A 27,784-nucleotide genomic window follows, 5' to 3' on the forward strand; every position below is an offset into this window, starting at 1 on the left:
AGCAGAGGTGAAAGAAGGTGCTGGGTGGAATAGGTCTCAACTACGAAATTAAAGTTAATTTAAAATTTAACAAAGGTTATATTTTCTTTTCAAGATCAAGAAATAACAAGTACAACAGGCACCCAGTAGCATATCAACAAATTAAGAAGGTACAATTACAGTTTGTTACTGGATTTGGGCTTCGAGCCCCAGACTCACAATCCTTGAGCAATGAGCCCAACTTTACCTATGTACAGAGTTCAACCAAGGGGCAGAAAACCCCAATCATGCCACAGAGCACTTGCTCCCAATTACCCAGTAAAGCCTCCTCGAGGCACACAGAAAATCCACTTTTAAGAAAGAGCGAACCTGCTCTCAAAGTTCAAGCCTATTCAAAGGCCACACCAAACTCCAACTTCAATCTGCCCTCCGGGCACACAAGAACAGGGGTAATAATACCCAACCTACTGAGGCCTATTCAGTAAAGAAACAGGTCAATTACATGGCCCAAAATTCTGAGTAGAAGGGAGGCGTAACTTGCACTCCTAATACATTTTTAAAACCTATTTGGCACTAGGCCGCATACACAAGGGCTAATCCCATACTAAAGAGGTGACTTGTATAAGAAGACATTATTACATTAAGAAAGGAAGAAACGGTTGTGAAAACAGTCACCTCAAAACAATAGGAGTGGGAGCTCGAGAGGGTTTAGCACTCTCTATCCCAATTTATAGTTAAAGAGTCAATGTTTTACCAAGTGTCTATTACATTTTAACGATAGGTTACATGAGAAAAGTTTTCGAACCTACCCCGAGGGTTAAACTGCTGAGCTAGCGTGAAATGAAGTTATTAAACGGCCATTACCTTATGGATGAACTGCTGCCCGAAGAAAGAGGCGCTTCCCACCCCCGCTACATAATCACACTAGGAGAGATGTTACTGAAGTGGCGAGGAGACCAGAAAATCAGCAGTTTATATACCTTCGTGGAAAATTCGAGACGTGTCATGAATGATTACAACCCGCCCACAAAATTTATTGGATAACAGCAAAAATTAATACACAAGACGAAGAAGAAACACCTTATTGGTGGAAAATTAATTACAGAAATTCCTGATTAGCTACATTCAAAACAGGCGGAAAGAAAGGATTATATTGCCAACCAACAACTGACAGAACAAAATTTAGTTAAGACAAAACTTATGAATACAAAATTTCTTCAGGAAGGTACATTCCTTTACACCAGAGTGCGATATTAGTTTTGGTAGAGACATCTGTTAGAGAATGTTCAAATTTCTTGATATGGAGCAAACAAATCGAAATAGACACAGTTCAGAACACTTCAAAATTTACGGTAGTGACATCTTCCAAGAAATCTTTGAATTAGTACAGTTTGTTAAAGTTCAGGCGTTCTCCTGTAGAGGAGTTTCAACTGGCGCAGTATTTGAATTAGCGGCGCGGAGGTGTACCGCCTGGTACAATTATTATTATTATTATTTTATTATTATTATTATTATTATTATTATTATTATTATTAGATGCCGTTTTATTTTTGGATGTATAAATTTTACTCAATAGGTGACTTCTGATTCTATGATTAAGTTAGAAGCTGTATTCACCTTATTGAAACTGGGCCAGTTATGTTTTGGACCTTTTTCAAGGATTGTGTTTTCCTCATCATTTAGTTGTGTTTTTGATAAGTTAACTACCGGGGGATGGAATTGATCAATGAGGTTGTGAGGGGTCAAGGATTTTTTGGATATTCTTGTGATGTTGTGGTTAAAAGCCAAGTTATTTTTGAGAGTATTAAGTTTCCTCTCGAGGGTAAGCTGTTTTATAGATAAGATCTCAAATAATCTGTTATTAACTTGGTTCTGAAACAAGTTCCATTGAGCGCCGTTAAGTAAGGAAGCTGCTTCAAGTTGGGTCTCATAAAGTTGATTGTTTAAGAATGATTTCTTCTTATATAAAAGCTTCATTTCATTACTGAGCCAGATTTTGTTGACTTTAATTTGAGTCTTCTAATGTTGGGGACTATTCCGATGTTTTTTTTACGTTGCTTTTGAGGAAATTCGGAGTTAAATTGTGTGTTCTACATTGCTTAAAAAAATCGATATCCTTGCCCAGTTTTGCGACCTTGATTTTAAGTATCATGTAATGATGGGCCTTTGATTTTGCTTGGTAAGCTGTATCATCTAAAATTTTATCTTACAACAATGTGTCGTCAATCAAGGTAAATTTTCTTCATGGCAATATGTGAAAAGAGGTGTCCCACAAGGGTCAACCCTTGCTCCTTTACTATTTTATGTCTATATCAATGACCTAGCTAAACAGCTGACACATTGTAAACGTCACATCTATGCTGACGACGTACAATTATACATCCATGCAAAATCAACAGACGTTTCGACAGCAATCGAGCAAATGAACATGGATCTAGAGGCCATAAGTAAATGGTCTTCCCAGCATGGACTTATTCTGAACCCAAAAAAATCCCAAACCATAGTAATTGCCCACCCAAGACTTATTTCCAGTAATTACCGCATGTCCATCCCTGGCGTACGACTTCAAAATCAAGCTTTGCCCTTTTGCAAGAGGGTAAAAAATCTCAGAGTAACCATTGACCAGCACCTCTCGTGGATGGATGAGATAATATCTGTGAGTAGACGAGTTTTTGCCATGTTGCACACATTAAACCATTTTATTTTTCCGTTCAGTTTAAAGAAGAAACTAGTTGAAAACCTTGTTCTTCCAATATTCGATTATTGTGATGTAGTTTACAAAGACACGAAAACCGAGCTTCAAGATAAACTACAACGTGCACAGAATGTCGGTGTAAGATTTGTATGTAATCTGAAATTTTCAGATCATGTTACCGAGTCTTACATCGACCTCAGATGGCTACGCCTTGAAGACCATACCCAAGCTCCATACCCTGTCCTCATTGCACTGAATCCTTACCTTACAATCCCCATCTTACCTGTATGAACGATTTCATAGCCTTTCTGAACACCATGATAAAAACACTAGAGCGCTGAGCTCGACATTACTCTCTATTCCTAAGCATAAATCCTCAACCTACAACAATTCCTTCACTGTTGTGGTCAGCCTCCTGCAGGAGGTCAGAGGGATATCAAACCACGGAAGATTTAAAAGTATGTGCTCAAAATATCTTTATGAAACAAGCTCGTAGTGTGACAGTCTTCTTCTTCTTCTCAAATAGTGTTAGCGAGTACGCAGCTGTGGTTTTCCTGCATAGTTATCCTTAGGTATCCCGAATTCCCATTCTGTAATGTTTTTCACCCACAGTAAACACACAAAAACTGTAACACTCGTCAATGTGATATATTTCTGGAATTGGACAAATTAATTGTAAATATTAGTAGGTTTATCTATATTATTATTATCATCATCATCATCATCTTCCTTCCAAGTATTGGGCCATGTGACCTGTTACGGTCTTGCATTTTACTTTTTGCAAGACTTGAAAGCAATCAAATGTCCTTCCGACGGGTTGCTAGCCTGAAGGAAAATATTATTATTATTATTATTATTATTATTATTATTATTATTATTATTATTATTATTATTATTATTATTATTATTATTGTACCGGGCGGTACACCTCCACGCTGCTAGTTCAAATATTGCGCCAATTTAAACTCCTCTACAGGAGAAGTTGGAACCTTGAAAAGTGAACTAATTCTACTATTTCTTAAAAGATGTCACTATGGTAAATGGTGTAATTTTGAAATTTTCTGAACTGTGTCTATTCCGACGTGTTTTTGTTTACTATCTAGCAGGAAGTGTGGACGTCCTCTTCTAGATGTCACTGCCTAAGAACTATAATTATGCACCCTAGTGTGAAGTGAAGGAACTGTTTTTTGAAGAAATTTGGTATTCATAAGTTTGTTCTTTGTTAAATTTCTTTCATTCATTTTTTGGGTTGGCAGTATAACCCTTCTCTTTCCGCCAGTTTTGAATTTAACCAATCAGTAATTTCTGTAATTAATTTTCCTCCAATCATAGCTTTCTTCCTCAGGTTTCCATGTGTAATTCCTAGTTTACTAATAAAGTTGAAGGGGTGTGTCTTTTCATTTCTGAAAGGTCTCGAATGTTCCAGGAGGGTATATAAACTGCTGATTTTCTGGTCTCGGGGCCACTTCTGTAACATCTTTCTTAGTGTATGGATATGTAGCAGGGGGCGGGAAGCGCCTCTTTCTCCAAGCAGCAGTTCATCTACAAGGTAATGGCCTGTTAACATCTTCATTTCTTGCTAGCTCAGCAGTTTAACTCTCGGGGAGGGTTCGAAACCTTTAGTATGTAACCTACCCTTTTAAAATGTAAATTCTTTTCTGTCTATCTACAAATTACAAATCTGTAAAACGGGGATAGTGAGTGCTTCACCCTCTCGAACTCCCCTTCATTTTGAATTTGAGGTGACTATGTTTTCGTAACCGTTTTTCTTTTCCTTCATAAAGTCTTAAACTTATTTGCCGACTAGTCACCTCCATAGTTTGGAATTAGCCCCTGTATCATCGGCCTAGCGCCACATAGGTTTCTTGACAAAAACTTGGTGTAGGAGTGCAAGTTATCGCCTCCATTCTATTTTGCATTATGGGCCAGTAACTTAACCTGATGTTTTGTTTTCCTCATGTAAAGGCTCTGTAGGTTGGGTATCAAATACCCCTGTTTCTTGGTGTGCCTTGAGGGCAGTCTGAAGTGAAGGTTGTAGCCTTTGATAGGCTTGTAATATTGAGAGCGGTTCTGCTCTTTTCTTTAACATTGTAATTAGGAGCAAGTGCTCCTTGTACTTAGGGGTTTTCTGCCCTGTAGCTTTTGTGATTGTGAGCTGAGAGCTCAAGAGTTAATGAATTCGGGCCGTAGCCCAATATATGTAAAAATCACTTAACTGGTTTTTGGTACAGCGGCTGTATACCTGATTGCCTTTGTCATTTCCCCTAGTGGGAACCGGTTAAATATTCTCTAAATTGTGTACCTGATTTAACTTGTTATTTGTTGTATACTCAAAATTCTATGCTACCATTGTTAAGTTTTGAAAATATAACCTTGTTAAAATTTTAATTCATCTTTCGTGCTTCTGTAGTTGAGACCTATTCCAACCCGCACCTTCTTTCACCTCTGCAAATCCACAAAAAAACGTAACTATTATTATTATTATTATTATTATTATTATTATTATTATTATTATTATTATTATTATTATTATTATTATTATTATTCTGGGGTTTATTGTGGACCGCAGAAGTGAAAGAAGGTGCTGGGATGAATGGGTCTAACTACAATGTCAAGAATAGAATTTAAAACTTAAACTGAAGGTTATATTTCCTTAAATTCAGCCTTAGCAAATTTTCATAACAATGAAACGTCAGGTACAATGACAAATTTTAAACAAGACAAGAAATCCAAAATTTAGTGACCTTTTAAAAATTTGGGGCTTCAAGCCCCTCGTTTTACCATTCTTGAACTCCTAGCTCAAATTTACAAAAGAGCACAAATTTATAAAAGGGCAGAAATCCCCTAATACCTGGAGCACTTGCTCCCAAAATTGCAATATCAAGCCTCCCAGGGGCACTTTTACAACACTTGAAAAAGAGGTAACGTGCTCTCAGTTTTCCAAGCCTACTCAGGGCAACATAGCATGAAACTCTAATCATCTCTGGCCTTACAAAGCACTATTTACAATTAGAAATCAATTACACAGAGGTATCTAGTACCTAACCTACAGGGCCTTAGTGAAAAAGAACAGGTTAAATAAACAGCCCGAATATAACTTGAATGGAGTCGAAGACTGAGCTCCAAAAAAATTTAGGACACGCACACAGTAAGATGACGATCAGTTGGCCAAGAGACGTGAAAATGCGCAGTTTATAAACCCTCGGGGAAAGTTCGAGACCATTCAAGATTAAACTAGCCACACCCTCTCACTTTTATTGGTGAATTTAAAAGTTACACAGAAAATCGAAGAAGAAGAAGAAGAAGAAGAAGAAGAAGAAGAAGAGGAGGAAGAAGAAGAAGAAGAAGAAGAAGACTGTGATTGGTAGAAAATTACTTACAGAAATTAGAGATTGGCTAGATTCAAAAGTGGCGGAAAGAAAGGATAAATGTTGCCAACCCAAAAATAAATGAACGTCAATTAGTAAAAAAAAACTTATGAATACAAAACTTCTTTAACCCCTTCAGTCCTGATTTTTTCTGTTTAGAAAGAAAAATTATTTCTGAATGGATTTTGATTTTAGGTCATACTGGGGGTGTACTTACAAAATTTGGTTGATGAGAGACCTCCCGTTACAAAAATATATCATGTACAGCATACTGTACATTTGGTATCAAGTGTTGCTGAATCCTAAACTTTTACCTTGGGATGGCAACCTTCTTAGGACAGGATTTGGAGGTATACAATGTTTCTACTGTACTAAATGGTAAGCCATACATTCCTATAGAACTGAAATTATCTATTTTTGAGATATTTTCATTGTTTACAGATAATTATTTACAAATATTTATATTTTGTTCACATGTTACCGACAAAGAAATGCTTCATAACAATTCACATTCATTTCATTGCTTATGAAATGCTGCAAAGCGGTTTCTGTTCCTATTTATACAAAGATGTACTCCATAATGTGTGATCACTGGGTGCAATTAATCTTCTTGCATCGAGTAGGTTCTTTATTGCCATCATGCTCTGGTAAGTGATCAACACTATCCGTCCGCACTTCCCTCTGTGGTCTCGTCTCAGTTGTTTGTTTTTTATTAGTTGAAGGTGATCTTACAGGGCTTGTAGATAGCCTTCCTCTTTTGATACCCTTGAATTGGTTATCAACCTTCACAAAAGCTTCAGCTACCCTAAGCCTGAAATCTAACAAATCCATTATCTCCTTCTGTGCCAACCGAGCATTTCTAGCATTTGGCTGTACTCCATCACTCAGAGAAAACAAATACTTATGCACTTCAGAAAGACGTGACATACAAGACAATCAAACCTGAGGAAAGTAATTAAAGTGTTATTTGGTTTGCACATTGTTATGGGAGCAGAATATCAGGCCTCTGTGTCAGGAAAATATCTTCAACAGAAAGTTCAGCATCTCCAGAAGTACCAATAGTATATCCATTGCCACTTGCCTCGGTTGGGCTGCTTACAGATATCATCTCAACATCAGCTCCTGAAACATATCGCAAAATAAAGCTATATTTTAATAATTATTAGCTAAAAATTTGGGCAACTCAGTTTGCCATAAGAGTACTGGAGTTTCATAATGTGTAATAATATTGAATGTGATAACGTACCAATGCGCTGTATTTGTGGCTGGTTTGTGGTTCATCCTCATCATCACTGGCTAGTTCCTCCACATCAGACACATCTCCATTCTCCAACAACTTCAAAATCATATCAACGTTGCTTGGGTTCATTTTCATCCTTAATGTGCCTGAATTTCAACAAAAATATATTTTAGGGAACTCAGAGAACAAAAACAAAGTTTCTTTTTACATTTCTAAGAGACAATCTAGAGTATACAATACTTAATCTTCTTCTATATTACTAGAAACTACCAGGTATATAAATAAAACTTTGTGAAATATAATGAACTCAGTCACACTATTGGCAACACTTGAGACCCCATGTACAGTATACTGTACATGCTAATATACATGGATGTTATGAGTCAAGGGATATGAAAGACTAACTATAATTAGTATGCATATTCTATTCAAACCTTTATCTTTAACCCCCAAACAGAACTTTACCCTAAACAGAATAAAATGTTAAAAATAAAGAATAAAATTTTCCCACTTACCTCCACTATCAGCATGCTTGTCTGCCATGTTTGTTGTTTATCTTCATAATTCACCAATGTGTTAGTAGATGTCACTTCAACCAATTGAGAAACAAAGACAAAGCATAGAAGTCTCTAGCAAGATAGAGAACTCCTCTATTCACTAATAATTCTTGGTGCTATAAGCTAATGAATTTGATGTACAGTATACTGTACACCTGGACTGAAAGGGTTAAATCAAAAGTTCTTTCACTTCGCACCAGGGTGCATAATCATAGTTTTTTGTAGTGACATCTATGGAAGAATGTTCAAACTTCTTGATGAATGGAAAACAAAACAAGTAGAAATTAACACAGTTCAGGAAACTTCACAATAACAAAATTATATCAGATTTTAGTGGTGACATCATCTGAGTAAATTTATAAGTTGGTCTAGTTTCAATTTCACTGTTTTACCAGTAGAGGAGCTCTTTTAGGCACTAGATTTAAATGCGTGGTGTTGGGGTGTACCTCCCGGTACAATTATTATTATAATTTTTATTGTAATTCGTTGTACGTTGTATGTTAATTTCTTCGTAGGAAGCAAAATGTTAATTTATATTGTGTATTATAATATATATTTTTATGTACAGCAGGATAGCATAGTGCCACAGTAATTTGTTTGTCTCTTTTTTTATTTATTCAGTATTTTATGTATTTTTTATGTTATTTATGTATTTATGTATTTCACTGGTTTCACTGATTTTGCCAGATAAAATAAACCATATATATCTATCTATCTATCTACCTGTGGAGCATAGACTTGGATATGTAAACTCGGTAACTGGGCCCCAGACGATTTGAATGAACAGCAAATGGAAAATCGCAAAGTCACTTGTGAAGTATTGCTTCATCGCTACAAAAGTCCGACTCGTTGGCTGAACGGTCAGCGTACTGGCCTTCGGTTCAGAGGGTCCCGGGTTCGATTCCTGGCCGGGTCGGGGATTTTAACCTTAATTGGTTAATTTCAACGGCACGGGGGCTGGGTGTATGTGTTACATTCATCATCATTTCATCCTCATCACGACGCGCAGGTCACCTAAGGGAGTCAAATAGAAAGACCTGCACCTGGCGAGCCGAACCCATCCTGGGATATCCCGGCACTAAAAGCCATACGACATTTCATTTATTATCGCTACAAAAGAAAATAATTTCTGTACCGAATTGTGATGGGCGACAAAAAATGTATTTAGTTTGAAAACCTGACGCGGAGAAAGTTGTGGCTGTCACCTGGCGAAGCCGGTCCTTCAACACCAAGGCCAAATCGCTTCGGCAAGAAGACCATGCTTTGTGTCTGGTAGGACCAGAGGGGTATTGTTTATTATGAACTCTTGAAGCCTGGCAAAACCATTAATGCACAACACTATTGCCAACAAATGATTAATTTATATCACGCATTGATCAAAAGACGACCGGAATGGGCCAGAAGACATGGCAAAGTGATTTGTTACACGACAATGCTCCGTCTCACACAGCAAAACCAGTGAACGACAGCTTGAAATCGCGTGATGGACATCCTTCTGCACCCGCCGTACTTCCCCAACCTGGCGCCATCTGACTATCGCCTCTTCGCATCAATGGGGCACGCGCTTGCAGAGCAGCACTTCCGAAATTTCAAGGAATTCAGAAAATGCTCGACGAATGGTTTGCCGCAAAAGACAAGCAGTTTTTCTGGCATGGTATTCATAACTTACCTGAAAGATTGGTGAAGTGTGTAGAAACCGATGGCCAATATTTTGGATAAACCAAAAAAATGAATTTCCCTTGAAAATTACGTGTTTTCTTTACCACAAAAACCAGCAAAAACTTATGTATACACCTGGTATTATGTGAATTAAATCAAAGAAAAGAATCACATGAGAAAGTAAGTCGTCGTCATCATCTGTAGTTTCCAGCTGTTGGTCAGGTCTGCTTAAAAAATGTATATATTAAATAATAACAACAACAACAACAACAACGTCTGGCCTCCGGAGAGGCCTGGTGCAGGTCTTTTGATTAGACGCCATATAGGCGACCTGCGCGTCTGTGAGGATGGGGCCCTATCTCAGATGAAATCTAATGCTGAAAACATCACAAATACCCAACCCCCGAGCCATAGGAATTAATGAAAGTTAAAATCCCCGACCCGACCGGGAATAGAACCCGGCCCCCTTTGAACCAAAGGCCAGCATGCTAATCATTCAGCCATGGAGCCAGACTACTAACTAATAAAATAGGTACACTACAATACTACTTAGGTGTATTATCATTATAATTAGGGCCTATAATTTTATCCTACAACGTCATTACCATTAATTTCTTAACATCGAAATGATTACACAAGAATTGCACAATAGTAAGGCAATCAATCAATCAATCAATCAATCAATCAGTACTGATCTGCATTTAGGGCAGTCGCCCAGGTGGTAGATTCCCTATCTGTTGCTTTCCTAGCCTTTTCCGAAATGATTTCAAAGAAATTGGAAATTTATTGAACATCTCCCTTGGTAAGTTATTCCAATCCCTAACTCCCCTTCCTATAAATGAATATTTGCCCCAGTTTGTCCTCTTGAATTCCAAATTTATCTTCATATTGTGATCTTTCCTACTTCTATAGACGCCATTCAAACCTATTCGTCTCCTAATGTCATTCCACGCCATCTCTCCGCTGACAGCTCGGAACATACCACTTATTACAAGTGATGAAAATCATTTTTCGTCCGTATTGAAAGTTTCATAAACTGTATATAGGATAATATCTTTTGTTTATTTCCACCTATTCAATACATTACAAGAAGTTGACATTTACTTTAAAACATTATTCAGATGAGACATGTCTCGCCTCTCACTGTGAGGCATCTTCAGTCATTATCAAAAACCTTATTATTTTACCAGGCATCTGGTTAAAGATATTCAAAAATATGTTTGATGATTATAAGAGAGGTAAGATTTACGTTAGTTATAAACATGTTCATGAAGTAACTAAAAATCAAATATATTGATAAAAACATATGTAGTTCTTTGTTGAATAGGACTTGTTTGATTCTACTATAGTAAGAGAAGGTGGCTTGAAGCCGTAGTCGTTAATAGATGTCTAATAGATAGTGGAAGGCATAAAATATCAGTTCTATGAGAATATACATTACATTCAAATGATACTAAAAACTAGTGGATTCAAAGGTAGTACATATAAAATGTTCAATGAAATAACTATAGATCTAATAAAATGATAAACACATATGTAGTTCTTTGTTAATTAGGACGTCGTAAGATTGTACGGCTTAAAGCCGTAGTCATTAATAGATGTCTAATACATAGTGGAAGGCATATGAAATCAGTTCAATGAGAATATATAATACAAACAATTGATACATAAAAACTGGTAGATTCATAAGAGGTACATTTAAAAATGAAGGCGTCATGTGACTATAAAAGACAGTTGATGGCTTAAAGCCGTAGTCAAAGTTTGAAATGTAGGTCAAATAACTGCTAAATATATGGTAAAAAGATATAAGTCAAAATATACAGCTTAGTATAAAAAAATATGAAGGAAAAACATTCCAATTGCTTGACAAAAGTTACTTGACGTTGGCATGCGTATGTCCGTGATATTTATTGGTCAACATTTCGTAGGTTATTTTAGATTTATTCGGCTACTTTCTTTTTACAAATTAGGCCAACTATAAACATCTGGTGAACTTCTTGTCAACGCAATCTTGCCGAATAAATCTAAAATAACCTACGAAATGTTGACTAATAAATATCACGGACATACGCATGCCAACGTCAAGTAACTTTTGTCAAGCAATTGGAATGTTTTTCCTTCATATTTTTTTATACTAAGCTGTATATTTTGACTTATATCTTTTTACCATATATTTAGCAGTTATTTGACCTACATTTCAAACTTTGACTACGGCTTTAAGCCATCAACTGTCTTTTATAGTCACATGACGCCTTCATTTTTAAATGTACCTCTTATGAATCTACCAGTTTTTATGTATCAATTGTTTGTATTATATATTCTCATTGAACTGATTTCATATGCCTTCCACTACGTATTAGACATCTATTAATGACTACGGCTTTAAGCCGTACAATCTTACGACGTCCTAATTAACAAAGAACTACATATGTGTTTATCATTTTATTAGATCTATAGTTATTTCATTGAACATTTTATATGTACTACCTTTGAATCCACTAGTTTTTAGTATCATTTGAATGTAATGTATATTCTCATAGAACTGATATTTTATGCCTTCCACTATCTATTAGACATCTATTAACGACTACGGCTTCAAGCCACCTTCTCTTACTATAGTAGAATCAAACAAGTCCTATTCAACAAAGAACTACATATGTTTTTATCAATATATTTGATTTTTAGTTACTTCATGAACATGTTTATAACTAACGTAAATCTTACCTCTCTTATAATCATCAAACATATTTTTGAATATCTTTAACCAGATGCCTGGTAAAATAATAAGGTTTTTGATAATGACTGAAGATGCCTCACAGTGAGAGGCGAAACATGTCTCATCTGAATAATGTTTTAAAGTAAATGTCAACTTCTTGTAATGTATTGAATAGGTGGAAATAAACAAAAGATATTATCCTATATACAGTTTACATACCACTTAGTCGAGCAGCTCTTCTTCTTTCTCTCAATTCTTCCCAACCCAAACATTGCAACATTTTTGTAACGCTACTCTTTTGTCAGAAATCACCCAGAATAAATCGAGCTGCTTTTCTTTGGATTTTTTCCAGTTCTTGAATCAGGTAATCCTGGTGAGGGTCCCATACACTGGAACCATACTCTAGTTGGGGTCTTACCACAGACTTATATGCACTCTCCTTTACATCCTTACTACAACCCCTAAATACCCTCATAACCATGTGCAGAGATCGGTACCCTTTATTTACAATCCCATTTATGTGATTACCCCAGTGAAGATCTTTCCTTATATTAACACCTAGATACTTACAATGATCCCCAAAAGGAACTTTCACCCCATCAACGCAGTAATTAAAACAGAGAGGACTTTTCCTATTTGTGAAACTCACAACCTGACTTTTAGCCCCGTTTATCAACATACCAGTGCCTGCTGTCCATCTCACAATATTTTCGAGGTCACGTTGCAGTTGCTCACAATCTTGTAACTTATTTATCACTCTATAGAGAATAACATCATCCGCAAAAAGCCTTACCTCCGATTCCACTCCTTTACTCATATCATTTATATATATAAGAAAACATAAAGGTCCGATAACACTGCCTTGAGGAACTCCCCTCTCAATTATTACAGGGTCAGACAAAGCTTCACCTACTCTAACTCTCTGAGATCTATTTTCTAGAAATATAGCAACCCATTCAGTCACTCTTTTGTCTAGTCCAATTTCACTCATTTTTGCCAGTAGTCTCACATGATCCACCCTATCAAATGCTTTAGACATGTCAATCGCGATACAGTCCATTTGACCTCCAGAATCCAAGATATCTGCTATATCTTGCTGGAATCCTACAAGTTGAGCTTCAGTGGAATAACCTTTCCTAAAACCGAATTGCCTTCTCTCGAACCAGTTATTAATTTCACAAACATGTCTAATATAATCAGAAAGAATGCCTTCCCAAAGCTTACATACAATGCATGTCAAACTTACTGGCCTGTAATTTTCAGCTTTATGTCTATCACCCTTTCCTTTATACACAGGGGCTACTATAGCAACTCTCCATTCATCTGGTATAGCTCCTTCGGCCAAACAGTAATCAAATAAGTACTTCAGATATGGTACTATATCCCAACCCATTGTCTTTAGTATATCCCCAGAAATCTGATCAATTCCAGCCGCTTTTCTAGTTTTCAACTTTTGTATCTTATTGTAAATGTCATCGTTATCATATGTAAATGTTATTACTTCTTTGGCCTTAGTCTCTTCCTCTATCTGGACATTATCCTTGTAACCAACAATCTTTACATACTGCTGACTGAATACTTCTGCCTTTTGAAGATCCTCACATACACACTCCCCTTGTTCATTAATTATTCCTGGAATGTCCTTCTTGGAACCTGTTTCTGCCTGAAAATACCTATACATACCCTTCCATTTTTCACTAAAATTTGTATGACTGCCAATTATGCTTGCCATCATGTTATCCTTAGCTGCCTTCTTTGCTAGATTCAATTTTCTAGTAAGTTCCTTCAATTTCTCCTTACTTCCACAGCCATTTCTAACTCTATTTCTTTCCAGTCTGCACCTCCTTCTTAGTCTCTTTATTTCTCTATTATAATAAGGTGGGTCTTTACAATTTCTTACCACCCTTAAAGGTACAAACCTGTTTTCGCATTCCTCAACAATTTCTTTAAACCCATCCCAGAGTCTGTTTACATTTTTATTTACCGTTTTCCACCAATCATAGTTACTTTTTAGAAACTGCCTCATACCTGCTTTATCAGCCATATGGTACTGCCTAATAGTCCTACTTTTAAGACCTTCCTTTCTATCACATTTATTTTTAACTACCACAAAAACAGCTTCATGATCACTAATACCATTTATTACTTCAGTTTCCCTATAGAGCTCATCTGGTTTTATCAGCACCACATCCAAAATATTTTTCCCTCTGGTTGGTTCCATCACTTTCTGAATCAGCTGTCCTTCCCATATTAACTTATTTGCCATTTGTTGGTCATGCTTCCTGTCGTTCGCATTTCCTTCCCAATTGACATCTGGCAAATTCAGATCTCCCGCTACAATCACATTTCTTTCCATGTCGTTTCCCACATAGCTGACTCTCCTATCAAATAATTCCGAATCCGCATCAGTGCTACCCTTTCCCGATCTGTACACTCCAAATATATCAAGTTGCCTATTATCTTTAGAAATGAGCCTTACACCTAGAATTTCATGTGTCTCATCTTTAACTTTTTCGTAGCTTACAAATTCTTCTTTCACCAGAATGAAAACTCCCCCTCCCACCTTTCCTATCCTATCTCTACGATACACACTCCAGTGCCGTGAGAAAATTTCTGCATCCATTATATCATTTCTCAGCCATGATTCAACTCCTATTACAATATCGGGTAAATATATATCTATTAAATTACTTAATTCTATTCCTTTCTTTACAATACTTCTACAGTTCAACACTAACAATTTTATGTCATCCCTACTTGATTTCCAGTTCCCTGTTCCCTTATCACCGCTCCCTAGGCCATCCTGTTTCCCTGAATGTACCTCCCTATTACCCTTCCAAACAAATTTCCTAACTTATACGTACCACTGCGGTTTAAATGAAGGCCATCCGAGCGCAGATCCCTATCTCCTACCCACCCATTAGGATCTAGAAATTTCACTCCCAGTTTCCCACATACCCACTCCATAGTCTCATTTAAATCCCCAATCACCCTCCAGTCAGTATCCCTCCTACACAGTATTCCACTAATAACAATCTCCGCTTTCTTAAACTTCACCCGTGCTGCATTTACCAGATCCCACACATCTCCAACTATGTTGGTACTTATATCAGCTTGCCTTACGTTGTTGGTACCAACGTGAAACACTACCACCTTCTCCTTCCCCTCCTCCCTCTCTTCTACTTTCCTCAACATCTGCCTCAACCTAATTCCTGGATAACATTCTACCCTGGTTCCCTTTCCTCCACACACTTTCCCCACGTGTCTAACGATGGAATCCCCCATGACCAGAGCCTCAACCCTACCCACCTCATTTGATCCCCTCCCCTCCTGGTCAGCCCTATCTTTCCTGATAGCTGCAGAAGCTACTTCTTCCTCCCTTTTCTCCTTCCCATGACCCTGTTCCACCTGTCTTTTCCTATCCTCTACTCTACCTTTCCCTTTCCTACCTTTTCCCTTCCTCCTACTTCCATGCATCTCAGCAACAGTTCCCTGTCCCTCATCTTCCCTCTGTTGTTCTACCTGGAGTGACTCGTACCGATTTCGCACAGACACCTGTCCTGAATTCTGATCCTGAATAGAGCCCTTGGCCTGCAATCTCCTTCCCCTTAGAACATTAGACCACCTGTCTTCTACAACTCCTCCCTTTCCTTCCCCTCCCTCTTGTACACCTACTGTAACCTGTACATTGTTTGAGGGAGTCCTATCTTCCTTCCTGTCTTCTGTGAGAATCCTAATTATCTCCCTCAAACTTTCCAACTCCTCCCTCATACCCCTCAATGCCTCACCACACCCACAATAAGTACACTCGCGCTCGTTAGCCATTCTTTACGGGGGGAAAATTTTAAATTAAAAAATAAAATAACTTATTTGCAAAAAAGAAAAAAAAAATGAACGTAGGGATATATTGTCTGGGATAGTACACAACAATAAGGTAATTTATACACGACTACACTACAATACTACTTAGTCGTGCTCTATTTTTTTATCCTACAACGCCTAACAGGATAAAAGCTGCTGTTAATTACTGAATATCGAAAGTAATACACAAGAACTACACAATTCCAAACTGCAATTAAGCCTATCCTAATTTCAACAATATTTTAGTAAGAGTTTCTACGGATACCTCTACTACACCAGTACTACACAAATATTTTACAATAATAAAATAAGCACACTAAATTCTAATAGGATATTACTCATATACTACTGTACAGTACACTACAGTAATTTTTAAACTTTTTTCAGACGTATCCTAATTACGATACCGGTACCGTACCGTATGTCACTACTAAGCACAACAGAAATGAAATTTGCAAGAACTACTGTACTCAAAGATTACCAACGAAGCTAAATGCTTAGACAAATTATTATTAGTATTACGGTCTAATAGATACACACGAATATAGCAGGCAAGATACGGCACTATCTAAATGTACTGTATCTATACTACAATGTATCTACACTACACTACACTGCGTTTGGTTAAATGCTTAAGTATCAAAAGGATTGCCGTACACGAAGAAAAACACGAATATAACTGGCAAGATACTGTCTAATATATTATACCTTATCTTCACTACAATTCTACTGAAATGTGGTTATGTGATTATTACAGCTGGTGGATTACTATTATTTTCCCTACTCCACGGGACGGAGAAAGTACCGTATTATCTAATATCTACAATTCTAAACTGCATTTAAGGGTAATTTCAGCATGTTAACAGAAATAATAGACATGTGGTTTGAACTAAATATTTAGGTAGATTATTACAGCTGGTAGTTTATTATTATTTTTTAATACTATGTGTGACCGAAATTAAAACTGCCCTTAAATGCTGAAGAAAAAGAAAAGGAGGATGTCTAAAATAACTTTTCTTAAAACTACACCATACCTTGAAACACAGGTAGCAGGAATATGGGAATTGGATTATTAATTTTTACTTGATCTTGTGCAATAATCATCAATAATGCAAAGACTGTAGACTCTCTTGTCTGTGAACTCTTTTTAACAAAATTTACAAGGCTATTGTATTATTTATCACCTTTATTACATGTGCTGCAGATCTTTTTAGACAGAACAATTCATGTTAGCCTAACTATTTTAAGCATTTTATTGTAAACAAATCCTAGGATCCTAGCGAACTATTTTGATCTAAGATATTAGGAACAGCAGCTGAAAGTGCCTAAAAAATAAGCGAAACATTCCTGCTTAAGACATAGTAAAGATGTAACATTATTTATGTAAATCAATAAAAAACATATACATAATGTATTGAAATGGTGGACCCTCAAAAAAATTCTTTCAGAAAGGTATATGTTGTTCAATACGGACCTAACGATGAGATTTGTAAATTGCAGTATCCAGTATTCGGGAGATAGTGGGTTTGAACCCACTTGGAAATATATATATCACCATCAATCGCCACCACTCCATGGAAAATCATGAGATGGAAGTATAGCAGATTGAGATTTCATAGTATGCAATCCCCTCCCTCTCTCCTTCTGTTCAGAATATTTTTTTAATTTCTAAACTTTGTTTAAAGTGCAGCCCCGATCTGGCACGCTGGGTGGACCTTATATGTGTGTACACCTTCGGCGCAAGGATTTCCTATGGGGACGGTCTAAGGAAGTACCGAGCTTGGAAAGTGCTGCAGAACAACTCCGCGATATGTTGTTGGAGCTCTATTTGGACACACTCTTTGTTGCTACAGATGCCCCAGTAGAAGGTGAGGAATCTCTGCAGTTATATTATAGTGTGGGATGCTTTAAGGAGAATGTTGGTCTCTATGTGAACATCTTGGATCATAAATGATGTGGAGAATTTGTGAAAGTTATAATTTGATTAGATGCAGATCAAATGTGGTACCAAAATGTTAGCAAATAAAATTAGAAGCGAGTTCTCCTCCATTAAGGAATGAAAACTCAACTGTAGGGTTTTCATCTGTTATGAAACATATTCTGAGGCCCATTTTCTTCAACGAATGTTAAGTGTTAATACTGCTGTTAAGGAGACTTAACACATAATTTAACAAAATGGACGTCTCATAAAAAAATTGTTAACTCTAACGTCTCATAAAAAATTGTTAACTCTAACAAATTGTTAGTACTTGTGTTAAATTAACTTGGCAGCAGCCCTGTGTTAAGCCTCGTAACAGCAGCTAAAATGTCGAAATGGAGGCATGTAGAAGACGTAAGTTTGAAGCTTCACTGCTATATGAAGACTATTTATAAACTGAAGAAGGCAAAGGACGACCCACACTAAGAAAAAAATGACTTTCTAGAGTTGTCACAAGAAAGATTTCTACAAGGCCATTATGAACAAGGTTCTAGAAGAAATTGAAAATAGGTTAGAGTTTCCAACAGATTGAAACTTATTAGTGTCTCCAGTGCTTCAGTAGCTTATAGTTTTTATAAGGAGAGGTCCGACCCTGCGTCCAACCGATTTCAACGAGCTAATTAATGTACGTGTTGGGAGACACTCAACAGTAAATCGTGTATAAGAGTTTAGGTCAATATGCTTTCGTTTTCAAAAAACATTGAGGCCAAATATCGTGGGGCAGATCCGCTTCGGACTAAGTGGAGGTGATAGAACATTAAAAGGCGAACACATTTTACTTAAACATCTCCGGTCCGCAACTAAAGAATTTAAAAAAAAATAATGATTCCACAGATTCCAATGCAATACATGTATACTTGAAGAGTTGCAACGCAGTAAGCATAGCGGTGGCCGAGTGGTCACCATACTTGTCTATGAACTGCAACGACATGAGTTCGAGTCCCGCTATAGCTATATTTTTTATACACATTAAATTATTATTTGAGGGAATGTGAAGGTAAAAATCTGAATAATATATTAGGGAAACTGCAGTGAACTTTACTTTCTACCTCAAAGTAATATATATATATATATATATATATATACGCACGCACACACACGCACACACACAAACAGAGCAGTAACTGTGAGAACGTTTTGACCTATGTTAATTACAGATAGAAAATTAAGTGTACTGCAGTTTGCATGATTTTTTTTCCCCCATTTCTATCTTCACGTTCCCTCAAATATTAATTTATTTTCTACAAGAATTATAGCTGTGACGAGACTCAAATTCATGTCTACGAGGTTCGCAGACAAGTACAATGAACACTAGGCCACCACTTGGTTTGACTGTGATGTAACTCCAAGTATATATGCGTTTGCATTGGAATCAGGGATTCATAAATTATTCAGAAATTAGTAGGTTGCAGACCTGACATGTTTAAGTAAAATTTGTTCGCCTTTTAGTGTTCTACAATATAAAAATAATATAGAAGCCTCCACCTTATCAATACAATGTTTATTTACAAGATGCAGTAAATTCAGTACCGGTTTCGACCCGTATGGGGTCATCCTCAGCTGTTATACATTAAATCGGTTTCAAAAACATCACATTATGAGGACTAATGCCTTCATATCACTGACCCAATTTGACAGATCATGAAAAAGTAAATATTATAGTAGTATAATGGATCTTATCTCATTGACTAGAAAGTTGCTTATTATGTAAAGCGTCATCTCATTGTAGCATGAGTCTAGTAAACATCAAATAAAATTTACAATGGTATATGTGGAATTATTACATATTTACATATATATTATTGGAACATACATTGTCTATTAAAAACGAATATATACACATAAAATTTGACCCGCTATAACAGGCCATTTAAAAGTGGATGAAGTGATAAAAACAAGATAAAATGGCTCCACATTTAACTCTAGTTTGTACTGGTTTGTTGTTGCTGCGTTATTCTTGTAATATGGTAAGTAAACAGTGTTTGTATTCTAATGTTTAAACTTGTGATAGTTTTTGTTCATTCTGATGTTTTCTTGATTAATGCTAGTATGATATATTACAGTTGTCTTGATGTACTAAATTATTATGAGAAATTGCGTGCACCATTGCTAAGTTAAGATAATGCCTATTATAAAATGGAGTATTAAATAATGCCGTGCATCTTGGGATTAAAACTATGTCGATGTCAACCAATATACATAAGTTCTAGGTGATAACGTGAGAGCTTCCTTTATATTGTAGACTGTAATATCTGAAAAGAGATAGATTGTGTAAGAAACGGCGTCAAATGGGCTAATAAAAGTGTAATATATGTATGATATACTTACGTTGAGTGTTGGCACTGTGTATGCTGCACGGCTGCACGTCGAGATCTGTTACGTGTTATTCTGGGGCTGTAGTTCGCGGATACGGAGGGGGAGTTTGGAGGGATGGGAGGGGCATCTGTGGAGAGAGCGGAACTAGGGTAGGGAGGGTCTTTAGGCGGTTCATTTGTATGTATGGGCTGTTGTTTTTTAATTCTTTTCAGATAATCATTTTTTAGAAAGGGAATGACTGTACCGAAAAGAATGTTAGTTTTTTCTGTGATTTCATTTAGGTTGAAATTTGGGTTGACGTATTGATCTAAATTAATGTAAAATTCTTCCAAGATGCTGAGCAAAAATCCATAAAGACAATATACCTATGAGGCCTATAATAAATTATAAACCAAGTCCCACCTACAAATTATCACAATTCATTCAAAGATATCTCAAAAAACATTATGTATTCCAAGCCAAAAAAGCCATTAAAAACTCAATAGAATTCTGCAACATCATTAAAAATATAAAAATAGTTAAGTACCACAGATTAGCATCATAATGATATTATAAATATGTACCCAACATACCTACACAGAAAACCATAGAAATCATAGAATCCAATCTCAAAAATCATAGCAAACTTAGTAAGCTAGAAATAGAGGAATTCATAAAATTATTACACTTTGCCATCAACAATAATTACTTTAAATTTCACGATACCATATATCACCAAAGAGGACTACCCATGGGATCTCAAACATCAGGTATACTGGCAGAAATATATATATAGACTAGTTGGAACACCAAGAAATCCAAAAACTAGATAATATCCCCTTTTGGTGCAGATTTGTTGACGATGTATTTGTTATAATAGACAATAGGCACATCAATGAAGACAAAATCCTAGAACAATTAAATGGAATAGATCCTCATATAAAATTCACTATGGAAACGGAAAACAACAATACCATAAATTACCTAGATATATCTATAATTAGACATAATGACTACTTAACATATAAAATATACAGAAAACCTACCCATACATCCAATACAATAAGAATAGACTACCCACCCACACACACACAAGAAAGCCGCATATTACAGTATGATTTACCGAGCATACAACATACCACTTACAAAAGAAGATCTAAATAAGAATTAAATTTAATCCATTATATAGCCAGACAGAATGGATACAGAAAAGAAATTATTAACAAGATTATTAACAAAATAAAAAACCAAACAAAAACCAAATTAACCAGAACCGAGAAAGATAAAAAAGACTACGTACTATTCACCTATAACAATAGACATATACATTCCATAACAAACGTTTTAAAAAAACAAGGCCTAAAAATAGCCTACAAAACTACACATAGCAACGCCAATATCTTACACAATTCTAAATCCGTCGACAATAAAAATCAATACAACCACTCAGGTGTCTACCGCTTGAAATGTAATGACTGCGAGCCCAACTATATAGGGCATACGGGAAGGAACTTTCAGATACGATATAACGAACACATTAATGCAGTTAAGCACAGACATTTTTCAGCTATGGGACAACACATCGATGACCAAAAACGTAGATTTACAAATATTAACCATGACATGCAAATTCTGAATACAAACCCCAAAACCCCCTTGCTCAGCATCTTGGAAGAATTTTACATTAATTTAGATCAATACGTCAACCCAAATTTCAACCTAAATGAAATCACAGAAAAAACTAACATTCTTTTCGATACAGCCATTCCCTTTCTAAAAAATTATTATCTGAAAAGAATTAAAAAACAACAGCCCTTACATACAAATGAACCGCCTAAAGACCCTCCCTACCCTAGTTCCGCTCTCTCCACAGATGCCCCTCCCATCCCTCCAAACTTCCCCTCCGTATCCGCGAACTACAGTCCCAGAATAACACGTAACAGATCTCGACGTGCAACCGTGCAGCATACACAGTGCCAACACTCAACGTAAGTATATCATACATATATTACACTTTTATTAGCCCATTTGACGCCGTTTCTTACACAATCTATCTCTTTTCAGATATTACAGTCTACAATATAAAGGAAGCCCTCACGTTATCACCTAGAACTTATGTATATTGGTTGACATCGACATAGTTTTAATCCCAAGATGCACAGCATTATTTAATACTACATTTTATAATAGGCATTATCTTAACTTAGCAATGGTGCACGCAATTTCTCATAATAATTTAGTACATCAAGACAACTGTAATATATCATACTAGCATTAATCAAGAAAACATCAGAATGAACAAAAACTATCACGAGTTTAAACATTAGAATACACTGTGTACTTACCATATTACAAGAATAATGCAGCAACAACTAACCAGTACAAACTAGAGTTAAATGTGGACCCATTTTATCTTGTTTTTATCATTTCATCCACTTTTAAATGGCCTGTTATAGCGGGTCAAATTTTATGTGTATATATTCGTTTTTAATGTATGTATGTATGTAATGTATATTGCAATAATATATATGTAAATATGTAATAATTCCACATATACCGTTGTAAATTTTATTTGATGTTTACTAGACTAATGCTACAATGAGATGACGCTTTACATCATAAGCAACTTTCTAGTCAATGAGATAAGATCCATTATACTACTATAATATTTACTTCTTCATGATCTGTCAAATTGGGTCAGTGATATGAAGGTATTAGTCCTCATAATGTGATGTTTTTGAAACCGATTTAATGTATAACAGCTGAGGATGACCTCATAGGGGTCGAAACCGGTACTGAATTTACTGCATCTTGTAAATAAACATTGTATTGATAAGGTGGAGGCTTCTATATTATTTTTATATTGTGGTAGCAATCAATACGGAAATGAAGCTCATAGATTATGATTTTAGTGTTCTGTCACCTCCACTTTGTTCGAAGCAGATCCGATGTCATGACATTTGACCTCTTTTTTAAAAACGAAACCCTTATACACAAGTTGATTCCCCCCCCCCAACAGGTACATTGAAGCTCGTTGAAATCGGTTGACCACAGGATTTGGCCTCTGCTTGTTAGATATTATGCTTGAGACACTTTTCATGTAATTGTAGGTGACTATGTTCACGAGATATAGGTGTTGATTCCCAGCCTAGCACACGGGGGCAAAACGCTGGCAACCAGGAATGAGATAGCTGGAAAATTTATAATGTCCAATAACAAACCATTTATATTGGCATTATGTTCATGAGTGCAAGACAAGAAAGTGTAAAAATTCTGCAAAGAATTCCTGCTGCCATTGCAGCATTAAGAAGGCATTACATTATTTTCCTCTCAGTAAAAAAAATGCCTGAAAATCATTCAAAACATATCAGTTATTACATTTACCTGGTGATGTATGAGCCTTAGATTGCACTCATATGAGAATAATATTGAATGTTGTGGTATAGCAGTCCATTTTTTCATTTTTCAAGCACACTCGCATACTTTCAAATTAAAATTTATAACAATTGTCCCGCATTCATCATAATAACACTTTTGTTGTCTCTTACTACACACGTCTTAGCAGTCTCTTCTAACCATAACCTATAATAATATCAACCATGTGTGACAAAATACTATTCCAACATACTGCCAGGAGCGCTTTATGTGAAGAAACAAAAGGCTCTCACTGCTAAACGCATTCAGAAATCTCACAGAAATGTGTTAATTTGTCTTTAACAATTGTTTCATAATGTTGAAAATGTGTTCGTGAAACGGCACTTTTAACCGAAGTGTTAAATTAATAACATTAGTTAGTTAACATTCATTAAGTAAAATTTAACTCAGAGTTGGAGAAACCAGGCCTGAGCAAATTTTGCTTGTATTATTTACATAGACTATGATATAAAACTGGGGAAGCTTGATTATGTTTTAGCTGTTTGCATTCTCACCTCAGTAGCCAAGTGGTTTGGTATGTACGGTACAGTAAGACTAGTTACCTGCAGCTGTATTGTGTTGTTTCTTGTTCCTTTCCCCACCTCAAGAAGGAATTCCTTCTTTAGGCAGGTTGTATATATTTTACTGATTTTTTAACAACCTAATAGTTTACAAACGACAAAAAAATAACTATGATCTGGCATCCTCATAAACATAGTGTGTTTGTGACTTCCAGTGAGTATTAAGGGAATTGTCCTAAACAAAGTTTAAAAATACAGTAGTATTGTGATGTTGAAATTAGGATTGAATGGGAGAGCTATTATGGCGAATAACAAAGAAATCTAAAAGATAGGGCAAAAAGACAAGCTAGATACACTTATCAACTAACCCAATTTCAGTATTTAACACATTGCTGTCCGTCCCATCTGACGTATAACTGGCCCCTGTGGCCGGAAGGTTTTGGCAGAGACATGGAGTTATTGCAGGGTATCATAATTTAATAATTTTAGGTTCATTCACAGTTATATCTGTCCATTTTAAAGTTTTTGGTGAGATTTTAGATTTTGGTTCATTCTGGTATTGATATCTGTTTGATTCCTCCACCATATACGCCACCAAATCATTACAAATGAACAACTTGACATCACAACCTATATTTTCTGGTTCACTCGGCGAAATTTTTAACGCCAGGCGTCCACGAGAAAGACTCCAAAAACAGTATAATATCCTGTTAGGCCACTCACTGCCAGAAATAGGGAGAATATTATCAACAGTACTTACATCTGGACCATCTTTGCTATCTGAAGCATCAGGTCATTGCTCACATGGTGCAATAAACGTGTCATTCAACGCATCACTTCCACATAAATGCATGACACTAGCACTAGAATTATCATTAGACAATTCATCTTCACTCTCCTCACAATCACGGGAAATATATGACAAATTATCAGCGTATAATTCATGTATAATATCACCAGGAGTCAGTCCACTGTTTTTGTTTACCGGGGCTGCCATTTTTGTTTACTAGCATTGATGGATGCACGGAAGATATTCGAAGGCAAAAACAAATGCAACTGACGCACTAAAACGGGCAAAACCAGTACTAAAAGAAGCGTAGTTTTTCTACCATTTAGGCACATCAACGATAATCTCCAGATAGTTCCTCAATAACCGTTAGATGGCATCAGAAGACAGACTTGCACAAACACGTATTTATACGTGATCGGCTGCAGAGCACCGTGCTTGGAAACACGTATTGATACGTGAGCGGACAGCATTGTGTTAATTGGAGAAGGAAAGCAGTCTGTAGGGTTCTTAGCACTAATGGGAAACAGTGTAAAATTCTCATTGATAAAATCAAAAAACCCACGAACCTGCTACGCAGGCATAGCAGGGGGAGAGGTGATACTCCCACGTGGTGCGTCCCAGGTGGCAGATAGGGGGTCCTAACCGGCTTGCTGGCGGACTTGAGGGAAATAAAATACCTCTCGCGGACCAAACACACTACCCCCTGCGGGTGGGGGACGCACATGTAGAATACACCCACGGTATCCCCTGCCTGTCGCAAGAGGCGACTACAAGGGGCGACCAAGGGATGATTGATTTAGAACCATGAAACTACTCTTGATTCGTACCATCATGCGGGGAACACCATGGGTTGCATGGACTTGCGAGTAGTATCACTAAATAGGTACGAAATAGGTTTGTGATTAGTTGCTGTAAAAAGCCTGGCCTGGTGGATTCCAGTACCCGTGCGTTGTACCCATGTGAGCAACACCGTGGGTCTGGGCGTAGCCTGTGAGTTGTACCGCTATATGAGCGGCACCGTGGGTCAGCGTTGCCTGTGATTGGTACCCACTATGTGAGGAACACCACGGGAATACCGGCGCCTGTGACTAGTACACCTAGGTGAGGAACCTTACTGGTTTGCGTTGGCTCTGAGTGGCGCCATTGTGTGAGAAACAGCATAGGTCTGCGTTCCCTGTACGAATTGCAATACTTGTGAGTAGTACCATCTTGTGTGGACCACCGTGAGTCTTCGCTACTTTTGATCAGTACCCCAAAATGACAAATACCATGGTTCTACTTTACTTGTGACATATACCATTCTGTGGGGCCTTAGACGTGAATTTAGTACCCCTTCAGACATCAAGCATCATTGTACTTTATAAATGGTCCCTTGGTCACTAATACTCTAATTAACTACCTTCTTTTTGAGTCTGATCCACTGTTTCTGTTTGTTTGTTTGTTTGTTTGTTTGTTTGTTTGTTTATTTATTTATTTATTTTTTGTAGGTTTCATGTCCATCCATTCATTCTTCATGACATTTTTTATTTTATTTTAGTCAGTGGATGAATTTGAATTTTTTGTTATTTCATTTCGTACCATTAGGGGCCGATGACCTCGATGTTAGGCCCCTTTAAACAACAAGCATCGACATCATCAAAATCAAAAACCATTTTTCTCACCTATATTCAACTAGCAATGACTGCACACAAAATTTAAAGTAAGTTTTCAACATGGTTCATGGTGTGGGTTGCTGTAGTCCCATCCTAGTTCGTGAACCATGGGCAATGGCTCAGTGGCCTAGTAAGTGGTCCTGAGATATTCTGAATCATGTCCAAGTTGAAATCGGCCCTCCTTTTGCTCTGGCGGCTAGGACTATACAATCTACCGGTGGTCCCTAAACCGTTAGAGGAGAGATCCTCTTTTGGACCATGTGTAAGTAGGGTAGCATCCTGCTTCACTAATTTACTGAGCTCAGAACATTTTAAGCAAGCCTCGGACCTATGGGAGTAATAGACTCCCACTCCCATTTGACAGGCGAGGGACTCCTTGGAAACAGCTTATGGAAGAAAGAAAGTAGAACTGGCTGAGTCAGTAAAGAGGATGCATCTGGATGTGCTAGGAGTAAGTGGTATTTGGGTAAGGGAAGATAACGAGGAAGAGATAGGCGATTATAAAGTACACTTGACAGGTGTTAAAAAGGGAAGGGCATAGTGTGGGGGTAGGGCTGTTTACCATGGAATACTATTGCACGCAACATAGTTTCTGTTAGGCACTTAAATGAGCGAATGATGTGGGTAGATTTGACAGTTGGATGAATTGGGACGAGAATTGTCTCTGTATTCACCATGTGAGGGTGCAGATGAGGATGAAATTGACAAGTTTTATGAAGCATTGAGTGACATCATAGTCAGGGTCAACAACAAGGATAGGATAGTGCTTGTACTGGAAGGTACACCTCTACGCCGCACATTTAAATCTTGCACCTAAAAGAACTCCTCTACTGGAGGAACCGTAAACTTGAAACTAGACCTACTTAAACAATTACTCACAAGGTGTCACCTCTAAAATCTGATGGAATTTTGTTATTGTGAAGTTTCCTGAACTGTGTGAATTTCTACTTGGTTTGTTTTCCATTCATCAAGAAGTTTGGACATTCTCTCATAGATGTCACTGCTAGAAAACTATGATCATGCACCCTAGTGCGAAGTGAAGGAACTTTGATTTGAAGA

At 36.9% G+C, this 27,784-nt stretch overlaps 1 protein-coding gene across 6 annotated transcripts in view; it reads left to right on the forward strand.

Moving 5' to 3' along the window:
• The window catches only part of O-fut2 (O-fucosyltransferase 2), a 188,420-nt gene that overhangs the window by 77,956 nt on the left and 82,680 nt on the right, over positions 1 to 27,784 (forward strand). For all 6 annotated transcript variants that reach the window (XR_010860198.2, XR_010860197.2, XR_010860196.2 and 3 more), the window contains exon 7: positions 17,766 to 17,943. Coding sequence is in view for 3 of the 6 variants with exons in the window: in XM_068227594.1 (XP_068083695.1) it covers positions 17,766 to 17,943 (178 nt within the window). In the remaining 3 variants the exon portion in view is untranslated. The remainder of the gene's footprint in view (positions 1 to 17,765; positions 17,944 to 27,784) is intronic.

Source organism: Anabrus simplex, chromosome 5 (genome assembly GCF_040414725.1).
Source record: "Anabrus simplex isolate iqAnaSimp1 chromosome 5, ASM4041472v1, whole genome shotgun sequence".
Lineage (NCBI taxonomy): Eukaryota > Metazoa > Arthropoda > Insecta > Orthoptera > Tettigoniidae > Anabrus > Anabrus simplex.